This window comes from Leucoraja erinacea, chromosome 20, assembly GCF_028641065.1.
Source record: "Leucoraja erinacea ecotype New England chromosome 20, Leri_hhj_1, whole genome shotgun sequence".
Classification (NCBI taxonomy): Eukaryota; Metazoa; Chordata; class Chondrichthyes; order Rajiformes; family Rajidae; genus Leucoraja; species Leucoraja erinaceus.
Window position 1 is genome coordinate 33,178,139 of NC_073396.1, and position 18,478 is coordinate 33,196,616.

The 18,478-nt window shown below is 42.4% G+C and overlaps 1 protein-coding gene across 4 annotated transcripts in view; it reads right to left on the bottom strand.

Annotated features, from left to right (window-relative positions):
* The window catches only part of mrtfba (myocardin related transcription factor Ba), a 181,328-nt gene that overhangs the window by 83,336 nt on the left and 79,514 nt on the right, over positions 1 to 18,478 (bottom strand). Inside the window, exon 1 of one of the 4 annotated variants that reach the window (XM_055651836.1) lies at positions 4,129 to 4,777. The exons of the other annotated variants lie outside the window; for them this stretch is intronic. Within the exon in view, the coding sequence (XP_055507811.1) occupies positions 4,129 to 4,183 (55 nt within the window). The 5' untranslated portion in view covers positions 4,184 to 4,777. Of the gene's footprint in view, positions 1 to 4,128; positions 4,778 to 18,478 lie in introns of those variants that run through there. 4 annotated transcript variants of the gene reach the window in all.

Genomic DNA, 18,478 nt, shown 5'->3' on the forward strand with positions numbered 1-18,478 from the left:
AAAATAAGTTATTCTTACTTCATCTCTGAAATTCTAATCACGCGTTCATATTTGGATCAAAATTGTAATTTTGCCTGGAGACAGGACAATTTCAAAACAGGACGCTGAAGGGCACAGGCCATCCGAATATTCATCTAAAAAAAAAACAAGGTTCTAGATACATATGCACGTTTGCCATGTAATATTAAGGATCTTGTGTGCCTCCCTAAATGCCAATAAAAACGCTTGAAAAGTTCACGTTCAATCTCAATAAAGGCATCAAAGGCTAAGAGGGACTTTTGCTATGAATTGGAGGATGAGACGGAAGTTTGGCGGCTGTGGCAGGGCTTGCTAGCTATCACGTTCTACAATGCAAAACCAAGTGGCAGCTCAAGCGATAGCGAGGCATCACTCCCAGACGAGCGCAATGCATTTTATGCATGCTTTGATAGGGAGAATAACAACGTGCCTTCTCAGGCCCCCAAAGCCCCCTGATGGTAGTGCAATCTCAGTCCTGAGGCCAATGACAGAAGATCCTTCTGGAGGATGAACCCTTGGAAAGTGACTGGACCTGATGGTGTACCGAGTTGTGTTATCAAAACCTGTGCAGACTAATTGGTTGGAGTTTTTGTGGACATCTTCAGTCTCATTACTGAGCTCCCCATCTGCTTTAAAAGAGCATCAAAAGTACCAGTGTTCAAAAAGAGTAAGGTGGCATGCACAAATGACCACAAACCGGTGGCACTAACATCTGTAGTGACAGAGTACTTTGAGAGGTTAGTTATGCTGCATATCAACTCCTACCTTAGCAAGAGCCTGGGCCCATTAAATTTGCCTACCACCACAATAGATCAATGGGGCATCCATCCTCGCTGGCTCTACACCATGCACTGGACCATTGGATGATAAAAACATAAAGTTGTTCATCACCTACAGCTTGGCGTTCAACATTAGGATCCCCAACAAACAAACAAGTGTCAACACCGCAGGAGATCTGACTGAAGATCTGTCCTGAAACCAGCACTTTGATACAATCATAAATAAATGATTCAATGCCTCTACTTTCTTGGGATATTGAAGAGTTTTGGTATGTCGACAAATATTCTCTTGAACTTGTGTTCAGTGTACTGTGGAGAACACATTGACTGGTTGTAACCCAGCCTATTTTGGCAACTCGAACACTCAGGAATTACAAAATGTGGTGGACGCTGCCTAGTCCATTACAGGTACTGACCTCTCCACTATCATGGGGACCTATTGGAGGCACTGACCCAAAAATACATCATTAATAACCCTCGCCCCTGGTTCACACTCTCGTTTCACTCCTGCCACTGGGAAGAAGATATAGAAGTCTGAAAGTCGCAATGTCCAGGTTTAGGAACAGCTTCTTCCCAGCAACTATCAGGCTGTTTAACACTACAAACTCCAACTAAAATTCAATCCACGGACTGTATTGGTTATACAAGAGACTTTGGGCTTTGTACTATGTTAGATTTTTTTATTTATGGATCTTTTTGTTTGTTTATTATGTTATCCATTGATAACCATGTTTACAAACCTGTTGCTCTGCTGCAAGTAAGAATTTCATTGTTCTATTTGGGTGCATAAGACAACTGACACTTGTCTCTCAAATTCAAATTCCTGCATAAACCCCTAACTCAAACTAAATGCTTCCAGCAGAGCATAACAAAACTTCAGCAAGAAATTGCCAGTAACTAAAGTAGTAGTCTGAATAGGTGATGATTCATTCCTTGTATTGAGCTGGTTTTGATTATTGTACATGATTTCCAAGTGGTTGGTAGGTTCCAATGCTCTAATAATATCAGCTAAAGCACAAATCCAATTCTGGAGTACAGATACTTTTCATTTCCAACAAGCTGGTGTTAGGACCCATAGTCCTTAAAGTATCCATTTCCCCAGGGGGCAAGGGAATTGACATCTCAAACATTTGAAGGGGAATTTGGCTCTGGAAGACTTCCTCCTTTTAGATGGTATTAAATGATTGTGCTTCAAAGATTGCAATGATTTGATCTATTAGCAGGATAGTTCAGGGTAGGATCACAGGATGTGATTAGGCATTAAACATAGCCCTTCCCATAAAGCCCAGCATCGAAGTACCAATGACAATGCAGCAATATTTATACTCATGTTTACTCAGAAGTAGCAAGTGGAGAATCTATTATGGCTTTCTCCTTACATCCATTCCTAAACTAGTATTCTGTCAATTTGATTCCATCAACGTGGTAGAAATAAAGGCTGAGAACCCTGGATCCAATGAAAGCTATCGGAACAGACAACATTCATTAAAATATGCAATTGGACCTGGGTTGTAGCAGGAACGACAGTTAGCCACACTTCTCCAGGACCATGCCAGACTAGGCTGACCATTCCCGACTTGAAAATACATTGCCATTCCTTCATTACGGTTGTATCCAAATGCTGGAACTCCCGAACCAGCAGCAACAGAGAGACAGCATTGGTTCAGATCCAGTTTATTTTATTGCCACGTGTACCGAGGTACAGTGATAAGTTTTGTTGCGTGCTATCCAGTCAGCGGAAAGACAATACATGATGGTTCATTAGGCAACACACCATCATCTCAAGAACAACACTGGATGGCCAACCATAGCTAGCCTTGCCAGCAATGCCAAAGTCTCAAAACAAAAGGGGAAAAACCCAAATTAATTTGGGGATTCGTAAAACCTTTTTAGAGTAATTTACCACTCAAAAAATCAAATTATTATTTTTCTGAGTCAGAATGGTTGGTTGGCATTGTACAGATCATTAAAGGAGACATTATCTTGTTAAGTACAAACTCTAGCATCTTGCAGTTAGTTTAATTTTCAAATCCTGCATGTTCCTTGAAGTAACCAGTAGTTTAAGGGAAAGCAGCCATTTGTATAAACTTCTGGACATTCACGGCTCACACGGGCTTTCTCTCTCTCTCTTGAACTTCCCGGCTCAGCTGTACATTATTAACTGTGTGTTGTGAATTTCCTGTTATTTTCCCCAACAAGATTTATAGATCAAAACTAAACAAAGAAAAAAAAATGTTTTAGACCATTCTAACGTAGCAATCTACTTTAACTGATTATATTTTTGATACTGAAAGTAACTCTGAGGAACCAATGAATTCTGAATCTGGTGGATTTCATTGTGACACCCAGGGGGATAACTTGTTCCCAGCAATCCTGGTGGATTTAGCAATCTTAAAACGTTTAATGAATGTTGTTACTAATGCCTAAATGTGTGGCTGAAACCTCTGACATGTCCCCTTATGACCTGGTTCCTATCCCCTCGGGCTATATTGTCATCATAAATGTTTTCATATCGCTCTGTGAACATTCCTGTGCTCTCACACTGATCCCGCAGACTAGTTTTCCATTAAGACTACAGAAACACAATTGATAACAATTGCTCCCATGAGTTCTACAACTCACGCTCAGTAACAAGACAATTTGCCTAATTTTTCACTTTAAATGAAATCAAACAGCAAGTATGTTGTCAGCAATTCAAAAATATTCTTTACATATGCGAACACAAATATAAACTCTGATGAGTGGACACAAAAGGCATACAAGTTCATCCAAAACAAATCATCCATGTGAAAGACCTTCTTCTGAAGAAGGGTCTTGACCCGAAACGTCGCCTATTCCTTCTCTCCATAGATGCTGCCTCACCCGCTGAGTTCCTCCAGTATTTTTGTCTACCTATGAAAGACCTTATCATTTTACATTTGACTAGTTTAAAGCAGTTTTATTGACAGATCCCAGTCCTTTATGAATAACATTAATCATTTTAGGATCTACGATCAACGTTTCTCAACATCTTAACAAGTTCAAGTCAAATAAGTCAAACTTTGATTTTGTCATTTGAGTGTAAAGCTACACTGCATTTCAGGCAAAGCCCCACACGATACAACTTCACATTTTCATTTGATCATCTTAATGCCTCAACCTGGTAGTAAAAGTTATTGTACTAGGTTCAGTCTCTGAACATACTGCTTCAATGCTAAATGTTCCAGTTTCCTTAAACAACTGACAATGCAGGCTGAAAAGTCAATAGAGTCTATATTAGTTGTGTTGTGTGTACAATTCAAACGTTTTACTCCATACTAAGAAATGTGGCCTTAAAATAAAAGACATTCACCTGATTTAAAACTACTTTCTAACGCAATGTTCCTCTCTGGTTCCAGCAGAGCCATCTGCTAATGACTGAAATCCCACAGATTCACGATACTTTGCTTCGGATTCGTAATTTAGTTCCATTGAAGTACACAGAAAATATGCCAGGCATCCAGTGTGCACACCAAAAGCTTGCTCTAGGACTGCAGGAGACTGCTTTTGAGAGGCAGACCTAGACCTCGCTGTTGTGAGAGTACCAATCAGAGCCGCCCCAAAGCAGAAAGCAGTCAGTGAGTCAGTTTCAGCCCCCTCGGGAATCCTGCCAGACTCCAATTATCACAGGAAATGCAGCTTTTGTACTCATGATCTTGAATGTCCTTGTGGTCTGTGGTTCCAAAAGAAAGATTAAAAACCTTTGCTTCCTTGCGCTGGCACATCACCTGAATAAGTTGCCACAAAAATGTCAGTTCCCATAAAAGCACTTCACTCCAATCAGCTTGTATCCCTCACTATGAGCTGAGAGGCCTTGTCAAATGAGGGCAACGCAGTGGTAGAACTGCTGCCTTACAGCGCCAGAGACCTGGCTTTGATCCCGATTATGGGTGCTGTCCACATGGAGTTTGTACGTTCTCCTTGTGGCCCTGTGGACTTTCTCTGGGTGCTCTGGTTTTCTCCCACATTCTCTCAATTGTCTCCAATGCGTAGGATTGAACTAGTGTATGTGTGACAACTGGTCAGTGTGGACTGGGGGCTCATGGGCCTGTTTCCACGCTATATCGCCAAACTAAACTAAACTAAATCCAGTTTCCCGCAATGTTCATATACATTTAGATAATATGGACTGACAATCACCAATGAAAGCTAGGCATGTTAATGTTGCAAAATAATCAGTATGCATAATGTTTGATCAATCTGGCTTCTATTATGCAATCAGTCCTGAGCTCCAACAGCATCTAAATCTCATTTCGGTCAGTTCAAGCTAAGATTGCGAAATGTGATATGTAGCAAGCTGACCGCTGCTTAGTCAGGAGAAATGCATGTTTTTTAGAGTGAAATTAGTCAAGTTAGACACAATCATAACCTTCCAATGAAGGCGTACAGATTAGAGGAATCCGAGAGGTACAGCACAACCAGGAGTTATTTCTTTTCACACCAATTAGTCAAAGGCAGTTTAAAAATATCACTCTCATGTCAACTTTATATCCAAATTCACTCTGTTTACATGGAAAATGAGATCATGAGGTGTGTTAAAACTATTTCCCAGTGCTTGGCCACAATATAACTCCAGACATATCGAGAGTAGGCCATCTCTCCAGTATATCGACTATAACATTTTTAAAAAGAGTATCCCGTTAACAAAGAAGAAAATTGATTGGTTGCTATCTACAAAGAGTTTCAACTAATTTGCAAAAAGTAAACCTGCAGGGCTGATAAAATGTCATAAATAAAAACAATTTCTGATCTAAGTACTTCTAACGCCGATTTTAAAATTGTTTTCTAGCATTTAGGCTTTCCAGCAGTAGTAATGAGAAACTGTTATCACTGGCTGTCATTACACTGTGAAACAGTAATATCTGGAGTAGTCAAATGCAGTGGTATAATTAAATCCAGAAACACTCTCACATTTCCATGTAGGATGACTAGGGTGGGGGAGGGATGGAGAGAGGGTTACTTGAATTTGGAGAAGTCAATATTCATACCATTGGTTTTTGAGTTACCGAAGCGAAATACGAGGTACTAATCCACCAATTTGCGTGTGACCTCAATATGACAGTGGATGTGCCCAGGACAGAAAGGTCAGTATGGGAATGGGAGGGGGAGCTAAAGTGTTTGACAATGGGGAGGTCGCATAGGCCAAGGCGGACTGAGCGAAGGTGCTCAGCGAAATGATCGCTCAGTCTGCGCTTAGTCTCGCCAATATATAGAGTCCACATCTAGGACAGTGGATACAGTAGATGAGATGGAGGAGGTGCAAGTGAACCTCTGTCTCACCTGCAAGGACTGTCGGGATCCATGGATAGAGTCAAGGGAGGAGGTATAGGGACAGATGTTGCATCTCCTGTAGCAATATACAATAGACAATAGGTGCAGGAGTAGGCTATTCGGCCCTTCGAATCAGCACCACCATTCAATGTGATCATGGCTGATCATCCACAATCAGTACCGCGTTCCTGCCTTCTCCCCTATCTTTAAGAACCCTATCTAGCTCTCTCTTGAAAGTATCCAGAGAACCGGCCTCCACCACCTTCTGAGGCAGAGAATTCCACAGGCTCACAACTCTCTGTGCGAAAAAGTGTTTCCTCGTCTCCGTTCAAAATGGCTTACCCCTCAATCTTAAACTGTCCCCTTTAGTATTTTGTGTCTATCTATCTATCTATCTATCTCGGTCTTAAATATATCCACTGACACTGCCTCCACAGCCTTCTGTGGCAAAGAATTCCACAGATTCACCATCCTCTGACTAAAGAAATTCCTCATCATCTCCTTCCTAAAAGAATGTCCTTTAATTCTGAGGCTTTGACCTCTATTCCTAGACTCTCCCACTAGTAGAAACATCCTCTCCACATCCACTCTATCCAAGCCTTTCACTGTTCTGTACGTTTCAATGAGACAACACCTCATTCTTCTAAACTCCAGCGACTGTAGGCCCAGTGCCGTCAAACGCTCATCATATGTTAACCTACTCATTCCTGGGATCATTCTTGTAAACCTCCTCTGGACCCTCTCCAGAGTCAGCACATCCTTCCTCAGATATGGTGCCCAAAATAACTCACAATATTCCAAATGCGGCCTGAATAGCACCTTAGAGCCTCAGCATTACATCCCCGTTTTTGTAGAAACGCCCTCTCTAAATAAATGCTAGCATTGAGTTTGCTTTCTTTACTACTGATTCGACTTGCAGATTCACGTTTTGGGAATCATGCACCAAGTCCCTTTGCACCTCCGATTTCTGGATTCTCTCCCCATTTAGAAAAGAATCCTACTTTATTCCTACTACCAAAATGCATGATTCCACACCTTGCTACACTACATTCCAGCTGCCATTTATCTGCCCACTCTCCAAACCTATCCAAGTCATTCTGCAGAGTCACTGCTTTCTCTACATGACCTGCCCCTCCACCTATTTTCGTACCATCTGCAAACTTGGCCACAAAGCCTTCAATCCACTCATCCAAATCATTAATATACAACGTGAAGAGCAGTGGCCCCAGCATAGAGCCTTGTGGAACTCCGCTAGTCACTGGCATCCAAGCAGAAAAAGCCCCCTTTATTGCCTCTCTGCCTTCTGTCATTCAGCCAACCTGAAATTCATGCCAGTACCTGCCCTTTGATACCATGGGCTCGCATCTTCCTTAGTAGCCTCACCTATGGCACCTTATCAAAGGATTTCTGAAAATCAAGGTATACAACATCTATTGACTCTCCTTTCTCTGTTCTGCTAGTTACTTCTTCACACAATTCCAGCAAATTTGTCAGGCAAGACTTCCCCTTCACAAAGCCATGCTGACTTTGCCCTATTTTATCGTGGACTTAAGTACTCCGCAACCTCATTCTTTATAATGGACAGTAAAATCATACCAACCACCAAAGTCAGACTAACCGGCTGATAGTTCCCACGATTCTGCTTTGCTTCCTTCTTGTGCAGCGGGGTGATGAAACATGGGATTTTTGGCTGTGTTGCTCAATTTCAATTGCATGAAGGCTGCGGGAATGCATGGGTTGTGGAACTGCGGCGAGAACATTATAGCTTCTGCTGGTGTGGCTTCATGCACTCAATCTGCCCCTGCCGTACACACTGTTTGCAGTGTCTAATACACTGATCCTAAGCATCCTACCTTGCAGAGATATTCTCTTCCAGCTTAAATCCTTTCCTTCTCCTAACCCACATGGACAGACATATTATATGTAGGAAAGATCTGCAGATGCTGGTTTAAATCGAAGGTCGACACAAAATGCTGGAGTCACTCAGCGGGGCAGGCAGCATCTCTGGAGAGAAGGAATGGGTGACACAAAATGCTGGAGCAACTCAGTGGGACAGGCAGCATCTCTGGGGAGAAGGAATAGGTTACTAATGGGTTACAGACAGACATATTATTCTTTCCTTCAACTGTTTCACCCAACAAATAAAAGCACCACTACCCTCAGTGTAACTCAGTGTTCCATCTGTCCATCAGTTTCTTTTCACAATCTATTATCCCTCAGCATCAACATCAATAATATCTCCCACCAGCATCCATGCCACATGATTAATGGTAAACTGAACAGCAGGGTATTCTTCTGTTACATATTACATTCTGCCAATTTAAAAAAAAATCAATGGAACCAAACATCCAGCTGCAATTTTTTTTTAGATTGCAAGTTAAACAATAACTTCCACCCACAACTGCTTTCTCTGGTTTCAGCGTCATGACACAGTTCAAAGCCATGACAGTCCTTCAAACTCGAGCATGAAACTCGAGCCATTTATTAATTTGGATTTTTATATTTAGCTTGGAAGCAGACAGGATAATATTTATTTGGATTTAATATACAATTAATTTGGAACAATCACAGCTATGTCCTTTTCTTCAATTATTAAGCATCAGGTTGTGAGATGGGTTGTTTTTCCCCACTATTTCAGAATGACCATTCCAAAAGATAATGATGCATAATTCCTGGTACCAGGTTAACATGTTTAACATTTTGTGGACAATTCTGGTAATGTGTGGAAAAATGTAGCATGTTTAAACAATAAGAAAATAGTGGCATATTTTGATATTCCAGGTAATAGGTCAAAAGTAGGCAAAATGTTACCTTTCAACCTGTTCTCATAATTTGAGTGCAAGTCCTCAGACAACCTTACAAATACCTTACTTAAATCTCAGTAAACGTAGATAAAAAAACAGCCACATTCAGATCTTCTTCCAATGCCAATAGTAATTGAATTTGTTGTAAAGCAACATGTCATTGCAGCATTGTCAATTGGAGATAATAATATACTGGATCAAATTGAGATTTGGTTAAAAGGTAGAAACAAATCACCCTCAAAACCTTTTCAAAAATTACAAAGATCAAGCTGGGTGCTCTTTAACATGGGGAAAACATTTTTGCCTAAGCATGTGGAAATACTTTCTTTAATTGCTTTATGTTGTAATATAAGTCAACAAGCAGCTCCCCCAGAGTAATTGCTATTCATTTATCATGGCCATCGGATCCTGAAGTTACTTGAACATGCAGCGGTAATTTAAGCACATTCACGGGTTACACATTCTCCTTTTGGAATTAATAGGATAAAAATTCACCCTCGCATTATGAGTACAATACAATCATGTCTTTAATAAAATAGAAATAAAAATATCAGAAACAAAGTAAAACTGTCCTATATTATACATTTAATACACGTGACAGGAAACAATTTCTACTCCAAGGTGTTTTCAATAAGAGTATAAATTAGATTTTATAGCTGGAGAATGGAAAAATATCCACTAATTAAACCACTAATTCTCTGCCGTGTGCAAGTGCACATTTCACACTGGGTTCCCAGGAAATCCAGATGTTTATTTAACTAAAGCATATTTTACATGTCTTAATCTTTATAACAAGAAATCACAGGAACAGACCATAACGGAGGGAGTGGTGTAAGTTATTGACGATGACTGCAGATGATGGTTAATAGGCCTTTCTCACGGGGCGACGACGTAAGATGTAACCAGAGTGAAGTGGTCGTGGTCTAGCACGATATCACAAGATATAACGGGGGGGTAGACAAAGAGTTCCCACGGTACTCTGTTATTTGTGCGAGTGACTTATCCGTCTCCCGAGCTTTCCCGTTAAATCTTGAAAGACATTGTAAACTGTCAAGTGTAATTAAATCATCACGTGGCACAAATGATGGGGGGGGAGAGAGAGAAATGAGGGGAGACGTATATACACACACAGAGCAGAGTTTTACTGTGTATGTGGGAGACACAGATGGACTGAGCACAGTACCTCGGTCTTACTGTGTGTGGGAGAGGGGGAGAAAGAGACGTACACTCACAGAGGCAGAGTCTCTCAGCCTGTGTGAGAGGGAGGGAGAGAGAGAGGCACACACAAGGTGGATGTGAAATCTCACCTGCCTGTTTCAGTGACAGACACCCACCGCCAGTAAATGAAGACACCCCCATCTGTCTCCCCCTCCTCTCCCTCGACTCCCCCACCTTTCCCTCCCAACTCCAGTCCCGTCCCGACCCCCTGGGAAACTGAAGGGAGCAACAATTAACTGCTGCCTGCCCGCTGAGTTAAAGAGTTCCCACGGTAGTAAGACGATGTTAGTTGCGCCCAAGTTTAAATTTCCAACGTGTGTTTCAGAGTAAAGAGTCAGCGCAGAATCCTTGATAATCAAAAACTGTCCGAATCAGCAAGTTAGACACAAAATGCTGGAGTAACTCAGCGGGCCAAGCAGCATCTATCTCTCAAAGACGTACATGTGAAAACATTTCTCACGGACCATAAAAATGCGAGACCTTTCAGTAAAGTCCCTTTTAAAGATTATAGTTATTTTCTTGAATCTCATTAAAATAACTCATGAATAAGTTGATGTCCATATGCGGATGCAAATCTTTATTTTTTAAATTCAATCCCACAGAAGACAATTTTTACTCACCTTCTGTCCCCTCTGTCCAGCTTCCGGGTTCACCGTTCGCAGGAGTTCCCACGGTACACGCAAGAGTCAGTGCGGATATCGCACTGGCCACTACGTGCATATAATGTTGCAATGTTCAACCACAAGTGTACAAGTCACTCTTGGAGAAATTCAAGCTTGTTTGAATTTTCTCCCGAGTCACCAAGTTACACAAGTACCTGCCGTTAGCGCCACGGTGGTCCACGAATGCCGTACGGTTATCGCAAGAGGTTCCCACGATATTCAACTCTGGTTAACTCTTGCGTCGTCGCCCCGTGAGAAAGGGGTTTTAATACACAAAGGACACAAAGTGCTGGATTAATTCTGCGGGTCAGGATCTCTAGAGTGCATAGATAGGTGACTTCGGGAGCCTTCCTCAGACTGATTCAGTCTGCTGAGCTACTCCAGCATTTTGTGTCGTTTCACTTTAAAACTAGGCACGGTTACCATGGGACTCCCTGCCCTCTCACCTGCTGTCGCTGCCAAAGTGGAGCATGTCAGGATCTAACTGTCTACCCTATCTATTCCTCTCATTATTTTATATACCTCTATCAGGTCTCACCTCAACTTCCGACGATTCAGAGAAAACAATAGAAGTTTGATCATTTAATCTAACCTCTCTTTATGGCTAATATTCTTTAATCTAGAAATCACCTGGTAAAATCTGCTCTGCGCTTTCTCCAAGCCTCCACATCCTTCTGTAATGGGTCGACCAGAACTGCACATAATATTCAAATGCTGCCTAAACAAGTACTATAAAGCTGTAACCGACACTTATACTCAACGCCCTGATCAACGAAGGCATACCATACCCCTTCTTTACAACTTTATCTACTTGTGATGTCACTTTCAGGGATCTACGGACTTGGACCTCAATATCCCCCTATGCATCAATACTATTAAGTGTTCTGCATTAACTGTATACTTTCTACTTACATTTGACCTCCCAACATCTACACTTGCTCAGATTAAACTCCATCCACCATTTCTCCACCCATTTCTGTAATTCTGGAAGTTCCTCGCTCCCCTATTGAGCTGTCCAAACCAACACTTATACGGAACGCCCTCATCAACGAAGGGAAGCATCCATACCCCTTTTTTATAACTTTAACTACTGTGATGTCTCCGTTTCAGGGATCTACGGACTTGGACCTCAATATCCCCCTATGCATCAATACTATTAAGTGTTCTGCATTAACTGTATACTTTCTACTTACATTTGACCTCCCAACATCTACACTTGCTCAGATTAAACTCCATCCACCATTTCTCCACCCATTTCTGTAGCTGATCAATATCCTGTTGTACACTTTGACAGTCTTCCTCACTGTCCGCAACTCTACCAGTTTTTGTGTTGGCCACAAACCAATTAGCGAGCTATCTGCATTAATGTCCAAGTTAACCAGCAGCCAGAATAAAACAACCCTCTGAATGCAAACAAACAAGTCGCCGTGGATGCCATGCATCTTAATCTTCTGGATCAGTCTACCATGAGAGACTTTCGTCAAATGCCTCACCAATGACCATGTAGGCAACACCCATTGCTTAGTCTCATCGATCACCTCCTCAAAACTCAACACATTACTCAACTTTCTTGCTTCCTAGTACAATTAGACCGAAACGTCACCTATCCATGTCTTCCAGCGATGCTGCCCGACCCGCTGAGTTACTCCAGCAAACCGGCATCTGCAGTTCCTAGTGTCTACAATTTCCTGGATTATATTTACTTCTCTTCTGAAACAAAGGAGCAACATTGGCTACTCTCCAGTCCTCTGGGACTTGACTGTGGCTATAGTAGATGCAAAGATCTTTGTAAGGCTCTTGCTATCTCTTTTCTAGACTCCTTCAATTATCTGTGATAATCTAATTCGTCCCTAGGGCATATCCATTTTAATGCACTTCAAGAGCTCTAACACCACTCTTTCTTTACCTCAGACTCTCCTAGTATATTAGTATTCCCTACACTGATCCCACTGTCCTCCACATCCGCCTCCTTGGTGATTATAGATGCAAAGTACTCATCTACATCATCTAAGCATAAATTCCCTCCTTTAGTATTGAATGGTCCCACCTTTTTCCTGCATCTAGCATGTCCAATCCTTTAAGAATTTTATATGTTTCTATAAGAACCCCTCTCATCCTTCTAAATTCCAGTGAATACAAGCCCAGTCGACCCATTCTTTCATCATACGTCAGTCCCTCCATTCCAGGAATTAACCTGGTGAACCTACGCCACACTCCCTCAATAGCAATAATGTCCTTCCTCAAATTAGGAGACCAAAATTGCAGACAATACTTCAGGTGCAGTCTCACCAGGGCCCTGTACAACTGCAGTAGGACGTCCTTGTTCCTAAATCTCCCTTTTTATCATGTCTGAAACATTGACTTCCTGAATGAATTCACCTTCATTCTTCAGGGCCTGGCAGGAGATTTCAACACGGGCAAAGGAAATGCATATTCTCCTGGGATTCTGGGAGATGCACAGAATTTCTGGGATAGGCGATAGGTGATGTGGCTGTCGAGATCAGATGTAGGCCTGAGAGTGAGGGAGTCATTATGCCCTTTATATCTGTGCCTGTCACAATTACTTATTCATACAAATCTCATTTTCCATAACTTAGTCCATAACATTCTCTGCTCTTCTAAAAATGTGATGAGAATAACCTACCTCCACTGTCCCCTCCGCCAGTGTTTAAGATTTCAACCATCTTCTGGAGTGAAAGATTCCTTCCATTAATCCCATCTAAATCTCCTGGCCTCTACCTTAAACTTGTGAAGTTTACCCAAATGTATAAACATTGAATTCTCCAATTTATTTTAGTTTAGTTTAGTTTAGTTTAGAGATACTGCACGGAAACAGGCCCTTTGGCTCACCGGATCCACGCCGACCAGCGATCCCCGTATCCAACACAGACACACACATACACGCACACTAGGGACAATGTTTAATATTTACCAAGCCAATTTAATTACATACCTGAACGTCTTTGGAGTGCCGGGAGGAAACCGAAGATCTTGGAGAAAACCCACGCGATCACGAGGAGAACGTACAAACTCCGTCAGAATCGAACCCGGGTCTCCCGGCGCTGCAAGCGCTGTAAGGCAGCAACTCTACCACTGCTCCGGCCCAGGTTCCCAACCTGGGCTGGCACCTATTTATCCTCCCCTCCCCCTCCTCCCACTCCAGGCAGGCTCCTCCAGTCCTGTGGCGGGTGGACCGGGCTTGCTGCTTATTGGAGTTTTGTGGCCACGGCAACACTCTGGGAGCTTACTACATCTCGCAGCACATTCCAGGCACTGTGTTAAAAACCACTACATTTCCTTTAAACTTTCTCCATCCTACCTTCCAACTATGTGTGCTTATATTTTACACTTCCACTCCGGGAAACAAAAATTGGCTACCTACTCCATCTAAGGTCTCAAAATGTTATGAAAGTCCATTAGGTTTTCCCTCAGCCTCCAATGCTCCAGAGAAAACAATCCAAGTTTGGCCATAATTCTATAATATTACCAAGGATAATAAACCAGGAGAAAAACAGCTGTAAAGGTAAGCCTTCGTTAACATTGAAATTGTTGGGAACCAAATTACATTTTCTGAAGATAATTTGTTTTTCAAGCTTATTGTAATACTCTGGTAAATATGCAAAGACAACACATTCAATATTGAATATTGGAGAATATTGAAACATTGTCAATACTGAAGAAGGGTCACCCATTTCGTCTATCCAGATATGCTGCCTGTCCCGCTGAGTTACTCCAGCATTTTGTGACTATCTTACATTCAATATTGGGATGACTTAAACACCAGCCTCAGCCGATAGTCAGATAGCTTCCTATTCTTAATGATTGTTAGGTTTTAATTAATTTATCAGTTGCACGCTGAGTAGAAGCAAGAGGCAGAAAGAAACAACTATCAGATATTGCTTCTTGGGTTATCATCATGTTCCCAAATGACTAAGCATACAGTGGAAACAAAACCACCGCTCTAACATTGAGTTGCTGGGAAATCTGACACCATAAAGGTATGAAAATAAACAATTGTTCTTAAAAGCACGTTCTTCCAATCCCTTTTCATTACCAGGTCCTTGACTAATGACATTCTGGTTTATCTGCAGCGAATACAGAGAGCAAACATGGAGTGAAATCAAAGCATTTACTTTTAATACATTTTATATTCTTTGTAGAATGAGTAAGTGATTGCTCGGCTTAAATGGCAAGCTCAAATTCACACCACTTACAAGAGCAGGGATATAGTGATCTGCTTTTTCATGCAATAGTAGCAGGGAAGAAAGGGCACACCAATTTACGAGTCAACCTCTTCAATTTCAAAACTTTCCTTGGACATCGTAACAGGCTACTGCAAATCCATGGAAAACAAAAATAAGATGATTTTCCTTCATGATGCCCAGGGCCAGTTGAATTTTGGACTCCCATTTACGTGAACCTTAAATGCAAAAGATAGCTGCACATGACTATAAATGTCTTTGAGGAATAAAACAGCCACATGTGGAGGAGCCATTATCGATAGGTACATTGTATATATGCAAGGTTATCCAGAGATAGAGCTTCACTCCATTAACTTAAACGTTTATTTGCTAGATGTTACCGACAGACTCATTTTATATTAGTTAAAATTCTAGCTTACTATTAAATCTATCTATCTTCTATCTATCTATATTACTAAAAGTCTGATCTTGACCGCTTTTGGCCCACTGTGCTGCGATTTCCGACAGAACGCCGAAACCTACGGACGTCATTTTTGGCCACCTCGCTAAGAGCCCACGTCTGCCTTCCTGGACCAGAGGATTTTTCCCATCGATGAAAAATCAGAGAGAGATTAATGTTTTTTAAAAAAATCATCGTTCTCTCTGCTGCCCCTGCTGGAGGAAGGAGGAGGGACTATAAAACCAGGAAGTGGTGTGCCTCACTCAGTCTCTGCAAGTTGGAGGTCACGTCTCTCTGAGCTATGAATAACACTGAACACATGTCTACTAAACTGTGAGTGCCCTTAATGTGGTTCGAAAATGAAAATATTGTTGGTTTGAAGTAAAAAGACACTGCCTGCAAATGGTTGTTTGGATGCTTTCGCTTGAAGTTAAAATGCACTACTGCAAATGATTGTTTGGGGGGTTTAGATTGAAGTAAAAAGGCACTCTCTCTCTCTCTCTCCCCCCCCCCCCCCTCCCCCCCCCCCCCCTCTGTCCCCCCCCCCTCTCTCTCTCCCCCTCTCCTTCTCTCTCTCCCCCCTCTCCCCCTTTCTCTCCGCCCCCCTCTCCCCCCCCCCCTTCTCTTACATATCTCTCTCCCTCCCCACTCTCTCCCCCCTCTCTCTCCCCCCCACTCTTCCTCCCCCCTCTCTTCCCCTCTCTCCCCCCTTCTCCCTCCCCTAAACCCCCCCTCCACACCCCCCTACTTCCTTCCCTCCACCCCTTTCCCCACCCTCCCTGCTCCCCACCTCCCCCCCCTCCCCCCCCTCTCTCACCCCCCTCTCTCTCACCCCCCTCACTCTCTCTCTCTCTCTCCTCCCCTCCTCCCCCACCTTTCCCCCTCACCCACCCTCCCTCCTCCTTCTCCTCCCCTCCACCCCCCTCTCCCTCTTTCCCTCTCTCTCTCTCTGCCCCTTCTCTCTCTGCCCTCACTCTCTACCCCTGCCCCCTCTCTCTGGATGCGACTGCAAGTTGGGGGCTATGCATCAGTAGATAGGGAGGTTATGGGGTAAAAGGAGCAAATTAATAATATTAATATAATATCAAGGGGGATAATTAGGGTGTGTACGGGGGGGCGGGATAGTTAGTGTGTGTGACGCTGCATGCCCCCCCCCCTCCCCCCCCCAAACCGCACGTTGGGGGAACAGACCCAACGGGTCTGCACTTGGTCTAGTATATAACTAAAACTCTGATCTTGTTATCCACCGGTTTGGCGGTCTTTCTATCTGCGCAAACACGATGCTCCTGTGCTGCGAGTGTACCAAATTTAGTTCCGATCGGTTGAATGTCGTAAAAGTTTAAAAATCTTAAAAACCGCACATGTGCAGATCGATCTTTTCTCCTGCCAGTCAGAGCCGCGCGGATAAATCTCTTCCCCTGTCACTCCCCGGGATGGTCTGCCCCTTCCTGCGCCATTGTGCCTTTACTGGAGCTGAGGATGGCCGGTGGAGGTTTCCAACCGGACACAATTTTGGGAGGGACCTGAAGCAGCCCAGCCCCAAGCAGCCCCCAGCTTCAGAGACCCGACCCAGCCCAGCATGGGAGACCCCATCCCAGCCCAGAGTAGGAGATCCAGCCCTGTCGGAGATGTCGCCAAACGGAAAGCGGAGACTCTGGAATATTGTGTTGTGGGAACAGGTTGCGTTGGGGGAACGGGTGAGTGGTGGAATATTGAGTTGCAGAATGGGTTGCGTTGGGAGACCAGGCCTCCCATGTGACTCCCATGGGGTCCCACTTAGTCTAGTACTTACCAAACTGAATGCTTGATTTTGCACTCCCCCAACAGTACTATTGACAATACATTTGCCTTTGGCGGAGCCTCATAGAATTGGGAGACAATGACATAAATGGATCAAATAAATAATAGTTATTGCCAACAGAAAATGAACATTAGAATTGGTCTCCTTGGGGAAACGTCATCTCTACCCGTTGAATTACCACAGCCAAGATAAATTGTGCACTTTATTTCCTTGGGAAAGTAATCAAACATTAGGCAATGCCATTGGAAGAAGCAATCCAAAAGAGAAAGTTATTGCCGTTATAGCTCAGTTGGAGTCCTTTACAAGTGAATTCTCAACTTTGCCCTTTCTCCTTAGAGAGGGGTCTCAAGAGGATCCAGTGAATCTATTTTCCAGTTTTTGCTTTTACTATAAATAAACAGACTGTCAATGTCCAAAGCAATCTATTCTAATATACAGAAAACATTCTCAACAGCTATTAGACATATCAGTCATGTCAAATACCAAGCCAATGAATAATAACAAGAAGTCCGTTCTTTTAGTCTTTTCACTTATATTTTTACAAAATTCAGTCACAGATGGCTCTGCGGAATCTGCCATGTTGCAACTTTCAAATTAAACCCATGCTAAGACGACATAATTCCACAATTACAACATGACTCGGAGGAGGGGGGGGGGGGGTTCTGAATTACTTCATTTCTTTTTAACAGAAATGGGTTCAGTGGAATGTGTGGGCCAATTTTTCCAATTACATTTCACCAACACATCACGTCATATCCCAATTGGTTTGAAAACTGTGGGAAAAATATTTCAGTAAAGTCAATCCATCTCTTGTCTTCAAATTGAATTGCAATTGATTTTTAGCATTAGTTTTACAAATTGTTTACCCCACAGATTAAGTAATATAGCACAACTGAAAACTGGCAACATTAGACAATTATAATTCAGATTTGTTTCTACGTTTAAAAAAAAAATCCAGCCATCAATTGTTAAACAAAAAGTTCCCAATTGGAATTCAAATGGCATTTATTGTAGCAACAATGACAGTTTACAAAGTTATTTGCATCGATTAAGTCTTTTTATTTCTGAAGAAGCAACTTACATCAAAATTTGTAATGTTTTTAAACCAAAATTAAAATGCTATTTACATGTGGAGTGCAAGATGTAAAATGTATTTCTTATTGATCACTTCTTTTAATAATAAATCAACTATTCACCACTTGACTACAACCTAATGATGATTCAGAAGTTGCACAACATCGACATAAGAATCTGATTTCTCTGAAG